The sequence below is a fragment of the Ochotona princeps genome, chromosome 24 (assembly GCF_030435755.1).
Source record: "Ochotona princeps isolate mOchPri1 chromosome 24, mOchPri1.hap1, whole genome shotgun sequence".
Classification (NCBI taxonomy): Eukaryota; Metazoa; Chordata; class Mammalia; order Lagomorpha; family Ochotonidae; genus Ochotona; species Ochotona princeps.
Genome location: NC_080855.1, coordinates 21,818,157 through 21,833,320, shown reverse-complemented (window position 1 = coordinate 21,833,320; position 15,164 = coordinate 21,818,157). Strand labels below are relative to the sequence as shown.

General features: G+C 40.0%; 1 protein-coding gene across 4 annotated transcripts in view; it reads right to left on the bottom strand.

Moving 5' to 3' along the window:
• Positions 1 to 2,010: 2,010 nt before the first annotated feature.
• Positions 2,011 to 15,164, bottom strand: part of RBBP6 (RB binding protein 6, ubiquitin ligase) — a 32,293-nt gene continuing 19,139 nt past the window's right edge. For 3 of the 4 annotated variants that reach the window (XM_058681003.1, XM_012927573.2, XM_058681004.1), the window contains 11 exons: positions 14,780 to 14,952; positions 12,964 to 13,067; positions 12,519 to 12,853; positions 11,135 to 11,231; positions 10,937 to 11,015; positions 10,764 to 10,818; positions 9,316 to 9,384; positions 7,337 to 7,699; positions 6,944 to 7,045; positions 4,301 to 6,058; positions 2,011 to 3,980 (listed from right to left, as the gene is read on the bottom strand). In XM_058681003.1, the coding sequence (XP_058536986.1) occupies positions 2,423 to 3,980; positions 4,301 to 6,058; positions 6,944 to 7,045; positions 7,337 to 7,699; positions 9,316 to 9,384; positions 10,764 to 10,818; positions 10,937 to 11,015; positions 11,135 to 11,231; positions 12,519 to 12,853; positions 12,964 to 13,067; positions 14,780 to 14,952 (4,693 nt within the window). In that variant the 3' untranslated portion in view covers positions 2,011 to 2,422. The remainder of the gene's footprint in view (positions 3,981 to 4,300; positions 6,059 to 6,943; positions 7,046 to 7,336; positions 7,700 to 9,315; positions 9,385 to 10,763; positions 10,819 to 10,936; positions 11,016 to 11,134; positions 11,232 to 12,518; positions 12,854 to 12,963; positions 13,068 to 14,779; positions 14,953 to 15,164) is intronic. The other variant, XM_004586827.3, reaches the window with a different exon arrangement.

The window sequence follows — 15,164 nt, the reverse complement described above, 5'->3', positions numbered from 1 at the left end:
GGGCTCAGGGCAGGGCTGAGTCAAACCCTAGCACACTAGCATGCACAGGAGCCAGGATGGAGTGTGCACCATGATGGGCTAGGTTAGCACACCTACTGGTTTGCATAAAAACCAGGGATGGGGGCAGGTTGGGCAGGGCTAAGCTGCAGCACCCAGCAGTGAAAGCTGGGGCTAGGGGTGGTCTGGCCCAGGCCAGGTTGTAGCATCTAATGGCAAGGGCCAAGATGAGATGGGCTAGGCTGGCTTACAGCAACCACCAGCACACACAAGATCTGTGGTTGAGAGCAAGCCAGGTCAGCGAGCTATGAGGGCACCTTGGCTGGCTTGTGGTTATTACTGATGCACGTGAGCTGAAATGGGGCCATGAACTGGGCTGCACCTGACTGTAGTGTCCCTCAGCATGGGTGTGGACTGGGTCTGAGGTGTGCCAGATAGGGCTGGGTTCCAGCACTGCTGATGCTTACAAAAGCCAGGGTGGGTGTAGAATGAGTTGGGCTCTCTTGGGGCCTGCTGAACCACACAAAAGCTGAGTCTGTGGGTGGGCCAGGCCGGGCTGAGCTGTAGCACCCAACAGTAGGAGCCATAAGGAGTATGGGTTGATTTGGCAAGGCCACTGTACCTGCCAGGACAGGAGGTGGGCCAAGCACCCATTGGTGTGTGCAAGATATGTGACTGGGAGGCAACCTGATAGAGGAGCTTGGCAAACTCCTCCATCAGGAAACAATCCCTGCAGGGGAGTACAAAAGCAAAGGCTGGTATTAGCCCAGACCAAGCCAGGTTACAGTACCTGTTGGCATACATGGGGGTCAGGTCTGGAGGACAGTCTCCAATACCCATTGGGGCACAGGACAGTCCAGGCCAGTTCCTAACACCCACTGGGGGACAGTCCAGGCTGGGCCAGTTCATAACACCCACTGGCAGATGAGAACCAGGATGAGGTGCAGAACAGGCTGGTTGGGCCACACCACCAGCCAGTTTACATCAGGACCAGGACTGGGGTCTGGCTGGCCTGGGCTAGGCTGCAGCAACCCCACTCCCCTTCCCTACCCACCCCTTCTCCGCACCAGCTGGAACAGAGGGCAGGTTGGGCAGTTCCAGGCTGTAGCACCCACGGGGTGGATGCCAGGCAGGACTACAAAACTCATTGCTCGGAATATGACCTAGGTTAGGGGGAGAGCCTAGCTGGGCTGGCTGGCTGTATCCATTGATGCATGCTTGAGCTAGAATAAAATGGATTAAAAAATCATCTTTGAAACTTGTTTCACTCAACAGTAGTCAGCTTGGGAACCAGCCTTTCGGCCACAGCAAGATGGCTAAAAGGAAGCAGGTTTTGGGGCTGTTAGCCTATGGTTGAGAAGAGACAGAAAGGTGCCTGGGGCAATGAACAACCCTTATGCCCAAGTAAAACCAGTTGAGGGTGTAGTTCAGAAAGACAAGTTGTGGATATTAGAGCTGATAGCTGAGAACGGTCCCGGGTGCTAACTCCAGAAACAACTGACATGAGTGGACTACAGTTAAAGGTCAGGTGAGAAGTTTCTAATGTAGAACATTTACTCTCACTCCCCATATTTTAGCGGTTTTTCTCTATTTACAACAATACCTATTACACCACAGCAACAAAAGAAATCCAAGTTAGAGTAAGTCACACTCACTGGATGGGCTGCATCCCATTTTATCAAATAGTCACACTTACCAGGATCTCAAGAAAAATATGAGCAAGTCAGAATTCTCCACCTTCCAAGATCCAAACTCCAGCTTTATTAAAAGTCCAAACTTGCAAATACTGTATTAAGACCCTCCCGGATTTATTCAGCAACATCTCCAATTAATCTTGACAAATATATCTGGCCATCTTTCACCAATGAGATTTATCTTCAACATTAGTTTAGAGGTTTATATAGTCCGAGTCCAACTTTTTTATTACAGCCTCAAAGGATTTCTTTAAATACGGAAATGGAAGGGGAAGGAGAAAATGACACCACCACTCAAAAGTAACAAACACTTAACATCTGAAAAGTTTACTGAAAACTTTTATTGTAATCAAAAAGTGACATAACGGGGTTGTAATGAATTCAGCAAATCATTCTGCTGATATTTTAGAACTGGTATCAGCTTTTGCCAGGCAATTAAAAAAATTCAAATGTGAAAATTTCACAGTAAACTCCACCTCAACTAATTAATGGTGGTTAAAAATAATAGGCCCTAGCAAAACCTCTCATGTTACATGGTCACAACACACATTTCTGTACAAAAGTTCGTGTTATAAAGCTCTGATGTAAAAATCAAATAATCAAGCAGCAATATTTTAAGTGCAGCACAGGGTCTTCCATGTCATTATTTACAAGGTTTCAATCTCTTTACATTATAACAAAATTTAATACAGATGACTTAGTAATTAAGTCAATTTTTAAAATCTGTCCTTTTACACAGCGACAGATTTCACTTTTTGGTCATCCTTTTCCTTCTCCTTCTCTTTATCTTTGTTCTTCTTGGACTTCTTTTTCTTGTGTTTGTGTTTTTGGCTTTTTTCCAATTCTGCTTCAGTGCCTGCGTGTTTCTTATGCTTCTTATGTTTTTTGTGTTTCTTGTGCTTCTTCTTCTCTTTCTTTTTCTTCTTCTTTTTGCTGTCCTGGCTTTCTGCAGAGCTGGCACTGCTGCTGTGGCTTCTCGTCTGACTCGTGCCTGGACTCACGCTGGGGCTGCTCTGGCTCCGGCTCCGGCAGACCCCAGCTTGGCTGCCGGCTACTGTGTCCACGCTCTCTTTTGCTTTCTCCATCATTTTGTCTTTCAGGTCCTTGGAAATGTTTCCAGAAGTTTCCTCTTCTTTCACAGACACATTACTTTCGCTGTCACTTTCATTATAGTCTGGTTCAAAAGCAGCCTCATCAGTTTCTCTTGTTAAGTCAGAGGAAAGTCTAGAGGAATGACTTAATGGGGTTTTGGGCTTGACAGCATTCTTGTCAATTTGCCCAGTAATTTGCTCTTTTTCAATCTGTGTGTCTTGTGGGTTAAAAAAATAAAGCAATTTATTGCCACTTGACTCTTTATTGTTTCTTGCTTCTAACAAATGCTTCTCACGATCCTTACAAGGATTTTTGTCCACAGATTTTGCCTCCTCACTTGATCGCTTAGTATCATAAGTGGCTTTGTGATCGTGAGGTTTTTTGTCTCTCGAGGGACTAGAACTACTTTTTTTAGACTCTACCGTTCCTTTTTTAGACAAATCTTTTTCCTCCCTTGGCTTACTTTTCTGACCAGATGAAGAGTCTTTATTACGAGGAGGAGAGTCTTTCCTCCTTGTTAACTCGTTCTTTTCATCTCTCCGTTTGGAACTTGAATATTCTCTGCTGTCATAGTCAGCTTTTTTGTCTCTGCTGGGAGTGAAGTCTTTATTTGATGAACCACGAATGGAATCATGCTTATCTGAAGGTCGAGTCTCTTTGGAAGATTGGGACAGACTTTTAAAACTTCCTTGTTCACTGATCCGGTCGGGATTACTCTCCTTTTCTGGCTGAATGCTATTCTTCCTCTTCTCAGGGTTCTCCTTCTCTGATACTGAATGATCTCGATCTTTGGTTTTCCCTCTTTCACTAGCTACAGATGCACAAGTTTTCGAACTTTTGACCTCATGACTTAGAATGTCATGGCTAACTTCCTTGGTAAGTTTCTGGATTTTTTCTGATGGTTCACTGTCCTTCTCAGGATATTTGACTGTGTTTGATGGTTTATTACTAACATTTTTGATGACACTGGCAGGTTTTCCTACAGTTGATATGGGCTGTGCAGATCTAACATCTTCTTCCTCAGACTCAAAGTCGTCTTTATCCCATTTGGACTGAGGCACCTGGATCATGATGATGACATCTTCTGCAGGAGCTGTGTTGTCATTGTTGTATTCTTCCATAGTTTTAATGACAGTTCGTTTGGTGTCCGTCTTTTCTTCAGACTTACGCACAGGACTGCCTCCGGTTGAGCTTGTGCTAAAAGAGAATGAGAAATTCTTAGTTGCAAAACTTACTATTAATTACAAATTCATAAATTCAAGACATGAACATAAACATGACAAATATAACTTTATATATATAAAAAAGTCATTCTAGTCTAATAATTCATAGTAACACATATAGCTATCATCTTCAAACTAAATCTACATAACCTTGTTTTTAAGGGCAACAAAAGAGTAAGCTGGACTATTCCTCATGATGAGCACATTTTTAACTAACATAAAAGGTGCAATGGTGAGTTAAAGGAGATCTCTCCCACAGAGTCCATCCATTCCCATCTACCTTCAGTCAAGTACCTGGTATAGTCCACAAGAGTGGAAGCGGATCCTTCATTTCCAGTTACTTTTCGCTTGGCCTTTCCTTTCACCTTTTCCTGCTTAATTTTGCTCGATGTTGACTCCAACTTTTCAGAGGATTCTTTAGTGCTAGATGGATTTTCTGTACTTCCAATTTTTTTCCCAGTCTCTCTGTTGAGCTTGATTTTTTTGGCAGGGGCTGTTGATGAAGCTTTGTCTTTTTCAGGAGTCCTATCCAGTTTTTCACTATCAGACTCCATTTTGCGTTTTGGTGATGGTTTCAGTATCTCTGTTGAAGCTTCTAGTTTGGAGATTTTTACTGAAGATGACTCAAAATCTTTATCTATCCCTTTTTCTTCAGTTTTTCTTTTTCTTTTTTCTCCCTTGCTATCAAGCAGTTTATTCTTCTCACTAGGCTTTTTGGCCTTTTCTTCCTTATTAGTTAGTTTTTCTGATTTGACATCTTTGGAATAATCCTTCTTCGCCTTTTCCTCTTTGACTGACTTTGTTTCTTGGTGTTCTTTCGCAGGTTTCGAGTGCGCTTTTCTGGGAGTGCCACTGACCTTGTCGTCCTTCTGAGAGGATGAGGAGGATTTAGCAACCTCTGTCTTCGGAGTCTCCTCTTTGGCTTTTTTAGGTGGCGGCTCAGATCGAGGAGATTTTTCCCGTTCTCCATCTAGTTTTTCCTGAGCTCCTTTAGAAGGCTTAGTAGCATTTTCTTTTTTAGGTGCAGCAGATCCATCATTTTTCCGTTTGGTCTTGTCCCCTTTTGATTTCGGTTTATCTTTTTCTCGCTTCTCTTTCTCAGACACCGATTTAAAAGTGATAGAGTCTGCATCCATCGGTTCATCTCTAACTGGCGTGGCATCGTCTCTACTTGGGAGAACAAACAATGAGTCTGTTTTATTTTCTTCAACACTTGCAGGTTCTCTTGATTTCCTAGAAGTCTCTAATAACTCTGGGTTCAGAAAGCCTTCACTTTCTTCCCCTTTTCTTCTTTTTCTATGTTTTTTATGCTTATTTCCTTTACCATCTCCTGCAACATTGTCACTCTCTTTTTCTTTTGACTTTGTACTGTCCTTCTGATTGTGGCTGTCTCTTGCTGAGAGTTTTTCTGGATAGTTGCCACCTATATTCCGACCTCTGTGAGTTTGTCCACTAACATAATCTTCTCTGCGGCCTCTAGTGAAAGGAGAATTCCTGATATTAAGTGGTAAAAACCTCTCTGGAGAGAAGTTCTCTCTGTTTGCTGAGGGCCTGGGCTGGGCTCCAGCAGCATAACCTTTATAGTATTTTTCATACCACTCTCTGTATTTTCTCTCCCATTCTCGGTAACGATCTTTTTCATACTGATCTCTAAAATCAACACTCCTCCCGTAATACGCTTTCATGTCATATGGTGGAGGTATTTCTCTGAATCTATTAAAATATTCACGTTCTGTCTCCCCTGGAGGTACAGTACGCTTACTGGGAGACTGTGCCCTAAATGCCTGAGGAGATCTCGATCGTGAATGGTAGCGTCTATACGGGGGTGACCTTGACCTAGATCGATGATATCCATGAGATCTGGACCGTGAACGGTAATTTCGACTCTTCCCTCTCCCTCTTCTGGGATATGGAGGTGATCGTGAATAAGAACGAGAATGTGAGCGGCTGAATGATCGAGAATAAGAGCGTGAACGTGTTGAACCCGATCTTGACTTAGAGTACGTGTATGAGCTTCTTGAATACGACGAACCACTATAGGGTGATTTAGACCTAAAAATAAAAACAAAACAAAACCGTTGATAGTTGAGAAGTACATCAAAATAAACCATAGATTCTCAGATTCTAGAATTCTCTCCTCACGGTTTGATTTTTTTTCCATTACATCAAATTTTACCTCAGATGATTTAAGAGGCACAGTGACCTCTATTGGAATGGAATAAAATACACAAATCAGAGCAATCACTTATTACAAAACAAAAGTGAAATCTTAACAATTAGGAGTGGAGTGCATTAATGTACCGTGAGTTATATGAGCCAATTAACATTAAACAAAATGCCAATTAAATTTCACTTCCTATCTAATTATTTAACAGGAGTTTAATTTTTGCCCTACACTGGCCAATAGTCTAACTTTACCAAAAAAACAAAAAAAACGAAACAAAAAAGTCAAAAACCAAAAACCATGTTTCAAGCGTTAAGTCTAAAAAATAAGTTTATAAACAAACTTCCAGGGAATTTAAAAAATTCATTTTCTGTCAATAAAGCAATTTGTCTGCTATCACTACTTTGTAATTACACAGGTTAATGTTCCAGCGAGAAGCTGTAGCCTTATGATGAAAGGGTGTCAGAAATGTTCTTAAGACTTTCCCCTATTTCTTATTTTCAGTCAACATCTCCCAGTTATTTCAAACTACACATAACTTCAAGGGACGTGGGCAAATTAATCCCCATAACTGTGAGTTCTGCACAATAGAATTTACACTGAGACATTATTTCAATAAACAGATATTGGGAAATAAGCTACATCTCCATTTCTATAAACCTAGACCGAATCAGAAAAATTTCATATCTGCAATGTTGTTATATCCATAGCTAATCCCTGGATATTCAAAGTCCCATTTATAATTCTGTTGTGAAGGCTTGCAAAACACTAACCTGGAAAATGAGCGCCTACGCTCCTTTTGAATCTTTTTGTATTCCATCAATTCCTTAGCAAAATCATTTGTAAACTCATCTAGCTTGGACTTTTTCTTTTCCCTAGTAAAATAAAGTTAAAGAGTGAAAGTTAACAAAAACCATTTAAGAAAACTAACAAGACAAATGTAATTCGATCATGAATGAAATGAATGAAATTGCCATTAGTTTTCCACTTTAAACTACAAATAACTAGAAATCCCTGAGGAAGTGTCTTGTATGGCTTTGGTTTAAATTTTAGGTGAATTTTCTTGCACTAACTGGAAACACTGTAAAATGTTTCCAAATGTACCTATTTAATGTTATATCAGAAAATGAAAGAAGCGTAGACTAATTCCAAAATGAAATACTTACTCTTCTTTCAGTCGTCGTTGCTCTCTATAGAATTCTTCCCTGGACAACGGGGGTGCCTGTGTTGTTGGGATGGCATTGGAATGAGCTGTCTGCACTCCTGATGATACCCAAGGTGTTGATAAATTGGCAGGAGCCGGAGGAAACCCTGGCGGAGGGACACTATACCCGGCAGGGGGTGGCTGGCCAGGAGGAAACTGAGGAGAGAACTGTGGAGGAGGAACACCTGGAGGGAGAGGAAGCGTATGGGGTGGAGGTGGATACAAAGGAGGTGGAGGAACAGGTACAAAGACTGGAGTTGCTGGAAGTGATGGGCCTTGGGTCCTCTGTGATCTTTCGCTGTGGTGTCGCCCACGGTTTATACTTCTGGAGAAATAAATTCCAAAGTATTATTTTTTTCAAGCTAAAAGTCAGATGAGACAAGTATGTATGTATTTTCTACACACAATTATTTTCAAGCTTACAAACAGCAGAAAAGAAACAGCCAGTATAGAAATAAGTGCATTCATTAGTAAAACTAATTTTATAAACAAAAAAATTTTTTAAACAAGATTGACGTATGTTCATAGAACCTTCTCTAGATGGGGAGACTGATATGTGATTTTTACCTTTTATCTACCTTTTATAACAAGTGACAGGCTAATGCTACTGTGATCCAGCTCTCCTAAATGTCTTTCAAGACAAACCTTATAAAGAAAACATACTTCTTGTAACCTCTTTATTGAGACAGGATGTATACAAGCTTTAACATTTTAATTATCAGTGCTTTCACTCAAGGGGTTAACTGCCTATCATTAAGAAATTGAGTGGGTTTCTGCTGAGTGAAAGGTTCATCACGTTACAGGCAAGTGGTACACAAGCAGAAGTGGTTTGGATTTTATGTCTTTTCAGAGTCAGGAGTTTATAAACATTATCGGCTTTCAATATGTGATCTAGCAATATAAAAGTTAATTTTTCTAAGTTTGGCAATTGTCAATTTAAAAAAATCAGTATTTTTCATATTTTATTATAAAGTTTAGGAAGCCCCTCTACCCTGGGGTGATCACTAACCCAGATATTAAGAGTTACGGCTTGCTTCTTAAAATAACATTGCTTGTGCCTACCAGAGCCATGTCCCCCAATAATAATCTCTCTAGAAGAGAGAAGGTAGGAGATGACTAGGACAATTCACTCCAGAGAAAGTCTTTCTCACAATTAGAAGTCGGCAGGTTATCTTTCATTTCAAGTTATCATCTTTTTTCCTCCTGTCTGGATGTAATGGTTTCTTTCTGCCTCAAAAAGAAAATGCATCCTTTCTGCCACTCATGTGTTGGTTACTCAGTGGTGCGTTTTTTCATGGTGCTGTGATTTGCTGTTGTTGTGGCTGTTCTAACTCATACCAGTTGTTGACCTTGTTTCATGGCTTCTCAGTTATGGAAATGTATAGTGATGGAGTACTGGGGTCTATCATATACAGATGTGGGGGTAAAATGGAACATGCCTCCCTGCTTCCAGATGAAAGAAGGATTCCCAATGAAACTGTTGGACACGTGTAGACAATGTGATGCTGGACTGTCTGACCTTGCCTTTACCAACAATGTTGGGGTTCACTTAAATAAGAGACTGACAGAATTATGATTCCTTATGAAGGACTACACCACTGTAGTAAAATGGGGAAAATCTGTCGGGGGTGGGAGTTTGGGGGGGAAATCCCAGCCTATACAAAATTGCACCACATAATTCAAAATTCAAAGTAAAAATGTATTAAAGAAAAAAAAAAGCAAGCCAATTTTCAGTGTTGATAGGGTGAAAGCACTCTTGGGTAGGTGTAAAAAAGTTGGATGGAGCCTCAAAAAAAGTCATCATTGAAATACCAAATGTACTTTATTCTTGAGGATAACTGATGAAGGACTTGAGCTAAGCATAAACCAAATGGCTACCCACCCCCTGCCATCTGCGCTTTAATTTCTTTCTGCATGTTGCAGTGTATCTCGCCTTCCTACCTGTAGCAGCTTCTCTCCCCCCTTCTAATTTGCTGTGGTGGAGAAACCAGATATCCAAGCTTGTTGGAACTGTGCAGGAAGAAAAAGGTCAAAAGACTTGAGCATTTTATCATGAACATTAATATACAAACTTTAGTGAGTAGATGCTAAGCATTTACTTAAACTTTTTCTTCTTCTTAACTGTTAACTTATTAACAATAATTAAACCTCAATATTTTTTGTGATATTTAAATTAGTACTCCATAAAAAAAGAGACCCTTCATCTGCAAAGTACTATGCAGGAACTTTACATGTTAAGGTAGGCAGTTATCATTCTGATCCCACAACAAAACAAATGGAAGCTGTAGAAAAACCATGACCTCACTGTCATATGACTAGTAAACAGGAAGTGGGATGGAAACCCAGGTCTACTCATCTCCAAATCCCATGTTCTTCCTACTGCTGAATTCTGCTGCCCTTCATTTAACATACATCCCCCAAAGTTCTTTGTATTTTATGGCAGAAAAACGACATCCAATAAAATTTTATTAGTAACTCACACACTACTCAAAATAGGAAAAATGTGTTTTGCAAGCTTTACTCTGAATATGTACTATTTACTGAAATGAAATTTCAGTCATGTGAAGGAAAATACAACATACCATAGGTAAAATAAGTTTTTAAGTCATTTTTATTAATTTACTTCCTGCCAAGATTGCCATTATTATTTCTTCACAAAAGTAAAAGAATTTGTGATTTTCTATTTTACTATTCTGACCTTTAAACAACATGGGTTTTGAACTGTGTGGTTTATTTCTTTAAAGACTTCTTTAAAGATTTAAGACCATTAGAAACCTCCCAGAGGTGAACCATGCCAAAAACATACTGAAAAAATATGAAAAATGTATGTCATAAGTGTATAAATTTAGGTGAGTTTTTTTTTAAATTTTCTGCCATAAGATAGACAAATTATAAAAGACGCTATCGCAGCAAGCTCTGGAATCTGCTCAACATGCATGTGATGGAATCATTTTTACCTGAGTAGCTAGTTACTCACTCTAGTACTTTGTGTATCAAAGTATAAAGTGATCTCTTGTGGTTCTCACATATTTCTTGACCATGTAATGCATATAAAATATGTGTTAAGCAATTGTTCACTTTATCAAAAAGGCTTCCAGTCAATACCAGAATATTAGGGAAACTTTTGGAAAAATCAAATATATGTGGTTTTTCAACCGTGGAGAGCGATGCTCCTATTACGCATGTTGTTCAAGGGCCAATTGTACACTCGCTGCTCTTAGAAAGCAATTCTTCACAACAGCTTGAGTTTGCAAAATGTTTCACAAAACTGTACTACTCTGGCAAAATTTTGCAATAAACACAGTGTGGCAACACACACAGCCTAGTTTACTGTGTTAGGATCTGGTTCAAGAGCAGCTGTCTTTTAAGGATGTTTAAAACACACTTACTGTTCCCATCCTGGCCGACCAGCACCTGGACGAGCAGCATTTATTCTCACTGGACCTTTGAAACAAACAAACAAACAAAAGCAATAAATACAAAATCGCATGTTAAATAAAGCTAAATTACAAAAAATAATGAATTATTTTTTAAAGTTCCAGACCAAAATGGTTTTACTCACTAGTTGTGGGGATCAACTGTCCATGTAGTAATGACTGCCCAAGCAAAGATGGGGCTCCAAGTACAGGTACCTGGTACCCCTTCAGGAACAAACAGAAATAAAGAGAAAGTTTAAAAAATGGAATAAACAGATTCAAGATTCAAACAAAAATATTATATTAAAAAAACCCCACATTTTAAAAAAGCCAATAAAATCTACCTTCTCTTCCATAAGAGCAGAAATCGCAATTGAGGATGTTCCCTTTGAGTGCTCTGATGCCAGTGCTGCAGCTGGCAACATCTTATTATCAGAATCCCTAGAAAAGAATGCAATTGACAGCACATTTAAAAACTCTCAGAAGTGAAGGATTAAAAATTATCACCCACATAAAGATGATTTAAGTCAAAGATATGAAAATTTCTGGGAAATTATCAGAGAATTAGAACTTCAGGAGTTTTATTAGATATAATGGCAAAGTAAACTGGAGGCGGTACTACAATAGGTATGACACAAACTGGTTTCAAAAGTAGTGAAACTTCAGTAAAAGAAGAAAATGAAAGTGTGGAGATTTAGGAGTTAAGTCTTGGTTCAGTCAAGTGAAGAGGTAATCCTGAGCAAGCCACTGAACTGAGCCACATAACAGGCTAAGCTAGATTAGAGGCCTCGCCCTGTAGGCTATGCTTTGGTATACCCGAAACAGGCTCCTGACACCTCCTTTTTTCAAAAGTTACACATTTCTAAAAAACAACATGTGACCACTTCGGCGGCAAGTACGCTAAGACTGGATGATCCGAGAAGACGGGCACAGCCTCTGTGCAAAGATGACATGTAAATTCATGAAGCATTCCATATTTAAGGGTCACAGACCCTTACTTAAGGATTTAAATTTCACAATTCTATATTCAAACAATGACTTCTGATCTCTTTAAATCAACGTTTTGTCCCTTTGTCTTGACCTAATTCAAACTGTCCTGAGTTCTGCTTAATTGTACCACTTTCTTCTAAGATTATCACTATGACATTAAGAAGCGACTGCCTGCAAACTGCAGAAATGTTATGACTTAACACTTAACAGGTGTTGTAGGCAACTTCTGTAGTGTATGGTCTTGCCAAATGAATCATATTTATTTGCCTCTCCCTTCAACCTGGCTAAACAGTTTCTTCTAAGTCAGCCCAACTTATTGGGCACAGTGGCCCCAAGGAAATGTTAAAAAGCATAAAACAACGAACTGCATGATGATCTCACTTTTTTTTTTCCTAACAATGAGAAACAGGGCCCGGCGTGATAGCGTAGTGGTTAAAGTCTTCTCCTTGAAAGCCCGGGATCCCATATAGGCGCCGGTTCTAATCCTGGTGGCACCGCTTCCCATCCAGCTCCCTGCTTGTGGCCTGGGAAAGCAGTCGAGGACGGCCCAAAGCTTTGGGACCCTGTACCCGCATGGGAGACCCGGAAGAGCTCCTGGCTCCTGGCTTCGGATTGGCTCAGCTCCAGCCGTTGTGGTCACTTGGGAAGTGAACCATCGGACGGAAGATCTTCCGCTTTGTATATCTGCCTTTCCAAAAAAAAAAAAAAGCAAAACAATGAGAAATACACAAGACTCACCGAAAAGGTCCATCTGCTTTTTCTGAATGGACAGATATAGACACAGTTGCAGTTATATCAGGTACAGGAGCTGGGCCGGAGGATGGATTTCCAGGCACCGGGGGGGCCAAGGAGGACTGATTGGAAGTCAATGACATAGAGGCAGCTGGATGAGCTGATGAAGACGTGACTGGGAGCATGAGAGGGTCTTGCTGTCTCGATAGGGGAGACCTCATCAGAGGCTGCAGGCTGCGCTGAAGGAGTGGTCTTGGAGGTGGTATTGGCGGAGGAGCTGGAGGTAACTGTTTCCGTAGTCTCTTTGTATAACCGGTTTCATTTTTGAAGTTATTAACAGCCTAAAGATACAAAACATTAAGAATGAGAATTCACAAAAATGCAATGTGTCATTAAAGTAGTACAGTTAAAAATTAAATTTTGTTCATAAAAGGAATGCAAAGATAGCTACCTGTCGTAAAAATTTATTGGCAATTAACGCATCAGGAGAGACATCATTTTGATGACACGTTGGACATGTGTGCTCTTCTGATTCCAAAAGTGCTGTTCTTATACCTATGTATAAGATTTTAAATATTAATAAAGCATAATAGGAACTCAGTGTTTATAGAATGAGTTTTTATAAAAATGGCCTACAACTTGGTTCAGTCATATTACTTCTTGCCAAACAAGACAGCATTAACTTCTCAGGTTAAGAAATTTAAGTAAAAGATTGCCTGACAATACTCCTCTGTTCTGACTTTTCTCCGGGTCCTATGCTATACTAAAGAGGGGAAAAATAAAGAAAAGACAGTCTAGACAAAATGGAAAAAAAATTTACACAGTTTGCTTAGGGTTTTTAAAAAAGCCCCAGGGGCAGGTGTTTGTTCCAGATATCTCTTGGTATCCATATTCTAGTGCCTGGGTCCCTGTCCCAGCTCCATTTTCAATCCTGTTTCTTGCTAATGTGCACCCTGGGAGGCAGCAGGTGATGGCTCAAGTACTTGGGTATGGAATCATACTCCAATCTTGCCCAGCTACAGCTGTTGCAGACATTTGAGGTAGTAAATTAGCAAATGGGAAATCCCTCCGTCTCTCTTTTAAGTAAATGAAAATAAAAAAATTTTAAAGCCTCTTTAATAGGCATTTAAAAAAAAAATTAACTGGGGCCAGCACCATGGGCATAACCAGTTAAGCCACCACCTGTTAATACCAGCCTCCCATACAAGGAACTGAGGCCTGGCTGCTGTGTTTCAGATCCAGCTTCCTGCTAACATGCCTGGAAAAGCATCAAAAGATGGCTTAAGTGTTGGGCACCTTCTACCAGTGTGAGAAACTTGGATCAAGTACCAGGATCTTGGCTTCTGGCAGGCTACTATTGGCTTCAGTTTTGGCTACTGCAGATCTTGGCTTCAGATCTTGGCTTCAGTTTTGGCTACTGTAGCCATTTGGGGAGTAAACGAGAGATTAAAGTTTTCTCTTCCCCACTATACAACTCTGCTTCTTAAAAAATTAAGAACTATTCAGGCAAAGAAATGAGACACCTACTATAGGACAGCAGGCAGAGAAGACAGACTAAATTACAGATTCACTGATGAACAGTAAGTGGTTTGCTGAATCCAGGAAGATACTGAAATGAGTCTTCATGGGCATCTTTTTGACCTTGGGCTTCAACTGAAGAGCCCCCATCCCACCCCTAAACATCTACATTTGAAACTATCAATAGAAATAAAAAAACCCAGAGTGGCACCCAGCAGTGAAATTTTCAGAAATCACTTTGTCTAAGAAGAGGCAAATTTAAGATAAGCCACAGTGAAACATACATACACAGTGCTAATGAAAGTAGTTTAAAAAGGCACAACACCAAATGGTAATGTTTGGCAGTCTGTTTGCAGAAGGCAGATCATAATTATACACAGGAATTTTAGAACAAGCCAGAATTCACAATCTTAGATTGGCATTTAGGAATCATCTAAAAATATTTCCAAAACCATTGAAGGCATAAAAGGTTTAAGAATTCTGTAAACTGTGTGAAGAAAAAGCATATTATAATCACCCAGGTTGAAGGTACAAAAAGTGCTCAATTCCAATGTTTAAAAAGACAAAGAGGCTAGTATTTAGAAAACACGTAACAACAAAATCAGTTCCTATTAAACGCTCACCAACCAATACTTACTATCAACGCTTCAAATTTCATTATTAAAATAGATGTTAGTAAGAGCCTCTAAATAAACACAAATATGTTAAAATGCACATTTCTGGTGGTTCGGTGGTTCAGCGTTTCTTACATTCATCACAGTAACTGTTTCCACAGCAGGGAATGACAACGGCATCAGTCATAATGTCTTTGCAGATGAGACACAACAATTCATCTGGGATGGGGTCATCTTCTTCTGATGAAGAAGATGGCTCCTCTGGTAAAAATGGTGGCTTTTCCTTCTTCCCAATGGCATATGCCTCTCTGGAAGAGAAGGTGTCAGGGTTTTAGCACTGGGAGGTAGGTACCGTGTTCACGCTGCGTGATCTCCTACAACCTAACAGGAACACACCTGTTTAGACAAGCTTAACAATTTCAAAATGAGAGAAGATATGTACACCTCCAAAACAAAGAGCCATAAAACAAAACCATAAACAAGTATACATTTTAACAGAAATACTATAAAAGCAACTAAA